At 34.9% G+C, this 3556-nt stretch overlaps 1 protein-coding gene across 1 annotated transcript; it reads right to left on the reverse strand.

The window, feature by feature from the left end:
- Positions 1-1816: 1816 nt before the first annotated feature.
- On the reverse strand, positions 1817-3556 carry LOC145095161 (uncharacterized). Its single transcript, XM_079033091.1, has 3 exons — positions 3189-3556; positions 2393-3038; positions 1817-2287 (listed from the first exon to the last, which is right to left on the reverse strand). Exons 1-3 carry the CDS (start codon positions 3554-3556, stop codon positions 1817-1819), a joined length of 1485 nt encoding a protein of 494 aa, XP_078889217.1.

Below are 3556 nucleotides of genomic sequence, written 5' to 3' on the forward strand. Positions count from 1 at the left end.
CCTATCCTACCCGTTCAGCTAACGACCCTCCACCGATCAAGCAAGCGGTGGGTGTGAGTGTACACCCATTAAGCGCCATTTTATAGGCCGCAACCTTATACCCACCTTATAGATCAGCTTCGTGAATGAGGCCTACTAACGGTAAGACTAGCATTTTAATTATACATATATATATATATATATATATATATATATATATATATATATATATATATATATATATATATTAATCTTGTAATATTATATTAGTATAGGGTTGTATTTTAAACTTTTAAAAAACTAGGGTTTGAAATTTAAATTGTCTAAATTAAAACTTTTAATCACAAAACATAAATTTCAAAACTTGAGGACAAGTTTTAAACATTTAAAACATGGAGGATCAAATAACAAATAATCTCAATTAACAATTAATTCCATAATGATCCATATTTGATTTATTTAATGATTTCTTGCAAGATAATTACCAAATTAATCAAAATAATTAATTAATTATCATATAAGGAAATTAAATATTTTATTAGTTGATAAGTATCTTTAATTAGATCAAGATTATAGTCATATATATCAAAAAATCGGATTAGGGTTGATTTGATATGATAAAGGCAAGTTTCCATAAGATAAATATGAAAAAATCCAGAATCTGGCCCTTCCTGACGCTCGAACTCGTCGAGTTCCCAACTGGACTCGTCGAGTCAGGCCAACTCGTCGAGTCCACCATGGGACTCGTTGAGTTCATGACACAGAGACACAAAATTCGAATTTTGCAAACAAGATTCAAACAAACAAGCAACAATTTAATAGAAACCAATCTAGGCTCTGATACCACTGATGGGTTTTAGCCATAAGAACTTTCCTACGTGCGCATGCAAAACCCTAATGCTTGGATATAGGCTTTCTAATTAAACATGCTTTGAATCCAAGACTTCTAATGACTAATTAGGTATAAAACAATACAAAATCAAATCTAGAAGTTTACCTTTGAATCTCTTGTTTTGATCTTGTTGTCTTGGAGCTCTAGAGTCATAATTATCACTCCTCTAATGGCTTACAAACACCAAATAGCAAAGAAGATGATTTGAGAGAGAGGTTAGAAGGAAATCGGCCAGGGGTTCTTTACTTTAGATGAGATGCCAATTTCCCTTGACCATGGGGTCTATTTATACTTGTAGACTCCTTAAGGGTTTCACCTTAAACCCTAGTTGGATAATCTTTCCTTAAAGCAATCCAAATCCTTTCCTTAGATAAGCATTAGACGATTTGAGGCTATCCCTAGCCCTAGAATCCGTCCACCCTTCATCCAATAAGGATTTACAGTCTAAAGTGTAACTATCAAACAATTGACAGTTTATACCCTCTTATTTAATTAATCTCTTTAAGTCACCAAATTAATACTAATTAATTTATGACTTATATTAATCAAATAACAATATTATTATTCCTTATATTATTCTCATAATATATTAATAATATTTACTTTGTCATAATAAATCATCCTATCAAGTTGCTATGGTGAAGGCAACCTAAAAGGACCATGCACAATCGGGTCAAATACTTGCCTAATATAGTTGCAGCCTTAGACACTATTCCAACATTGTTGTATATACATAATGGCAGCTTGGGCATGTACACAAGGTATCCCTGATACAACCCACAAATTACAAGTAAAAGTATACTCTTGTAAGTCAACACCATAAGAGTAAAAACCATTCCTCACTTCAAAAGCAGTTACCCCGCTAGGATGAACATACCAGGTCCTGTAATTAAGAGTACATCAGCATATGAAAGATCATATTAGTGAATTAAATTTTAGGATAACTTACTTTATAGTTTCACCAAATGCTTCCATCTTCTTAATTGTTGTTGGACATATTTTATTATCCCATTTCTGTCCTTCTTCCTTCAGATTATAGAATCTTTCCATCATGTATAGTCGTATTTCCTCAAGCATGGCCAGTAGGAGCTTTTTTCTAGCATCCACGATAATTGCATTAAAACATTCATCGATTCCATTTTCTACTGCCTCACACGCCAATCCTCCACCATAAAAGGCCATGCACCATGAACTGGGATCCCTTGCCATTAGATGTTCATAAGCAGATGGACTAATATCCCTAATCTTTTGCATGTTCATGTTGAACCCCCCTTCAACAGTTGATTTTGCAGCAGCCCAGAACATATTTATAAACTCCACACCACTATACACCTTCCTGAAGTTGGCATATATATGCTTGGCACATTGTCTGTGTTGTGCAAGTGGTAGGACTTCCTTTGTAGCCTCAAGAAGCCCCTATTCATAACAAAAAACAATTACATCAAATAACAAAAACAATTACATCAAATAAACTAAGTATAAAGTATATAGTAAAGAAATAGTAAAGTTTTTGTGAAGTACCTTGTGTTGATCAGAAACTGCCATACCCCTTCCACCATCTAATTCTAAATCATTTGTTATCAATTCCAAGAACCATTTCCAGTTTAACTTGTTCTCTATGTCAACTATAGCCCAGACAATGGGATACACTTGATTATTTGCATCTCTCCCAATAGCAGTTAACAATTCTCCCTTACATTGACCTTTTAAAAAAGACCCGTCTAGTCCAATAACCCTACGACAACCAACCTTCAATCCTTCTTTTATTGCCTTAAAATAAATATATATTCTTTGGAAAGTAGTTGTGTTATCCTGGTTTTGACTCACAGTAATTTTAATTGAACTACCTGGATTTGATCTCAACAGCTCACCACCATAATCCCATAGTTTAGCACAGCGGTCACTCAATCTCCCTTCGATCAAAGACATGGCCCTACATTTTGCTCTATAGCACTTTGACCAGGACACACTGTAGTGGAATCTGCTTTGGATAATTACCTGCATTTCCTTACACTTCAACTTGGGCTTCCTAATCAGTTCTTTTAGAAATTGGTTTCCTAACCATGTTGGACCCATAAGGTTGGTATTTTTGTAATTCCTAACACACCTATGTTTGTCAACAAGTTTCTTAATTTGAAACGACCTCTCTGTGTTCATCCACGAAGCCCTAACATTAAATGGACATTGAAATTTTTATGGATCACTAGCACATACAACAACTAGCCTAACACTGTCACATTTCTTGAACTTTATCTTATAACCAATATAGATAGCATGGTTAGTTAAACATAACTTCAGTTGATGGGGTGATTCATACCTCTCTCCCAGAAGTGGTCTCATCTTGTTCCATTTAACCTTTGGATCGTGAGTGCTGTACTCAAACTCAAGCTTAGAATCATGGTCACTTTCACTTGATACTTCTTCATCATACCCGTATACTTCATCAGACCCACTTCCTTCTCGCATTGAGTCAAAATGATCTTCATTCTCCACCACATCATCTTCATTTAAGTCAACCTCGTCGTCGATATGTGTAATTTCAGGGATTGCAAAGTCATCACCTTCTTCACCAGCTATGTCGGGACACAAGCTGTTCAAGAACGCATCATTGCATCTCTTGGTTTGCTTCTTCAAATCCTTATCTACTTCAACATCAATAGTATCAAAATCCCAAATGTCTTCCAT

This window comes from Lactuca serriola, chromosome 3 (genome assembly GCF_051521515.1).
Source record: "Lactuca serriola cultivar US96UC23 chromosome 3, Lser_US96UC23_V15, whole genome shotgun sequence".
Taxonomy (NCBI): Eukaryota; Viridiplantae; Streptophyta; class Magnoliopsida; order Asterales; family Asteraceae; genus Lactuca; species Lactuca serriola.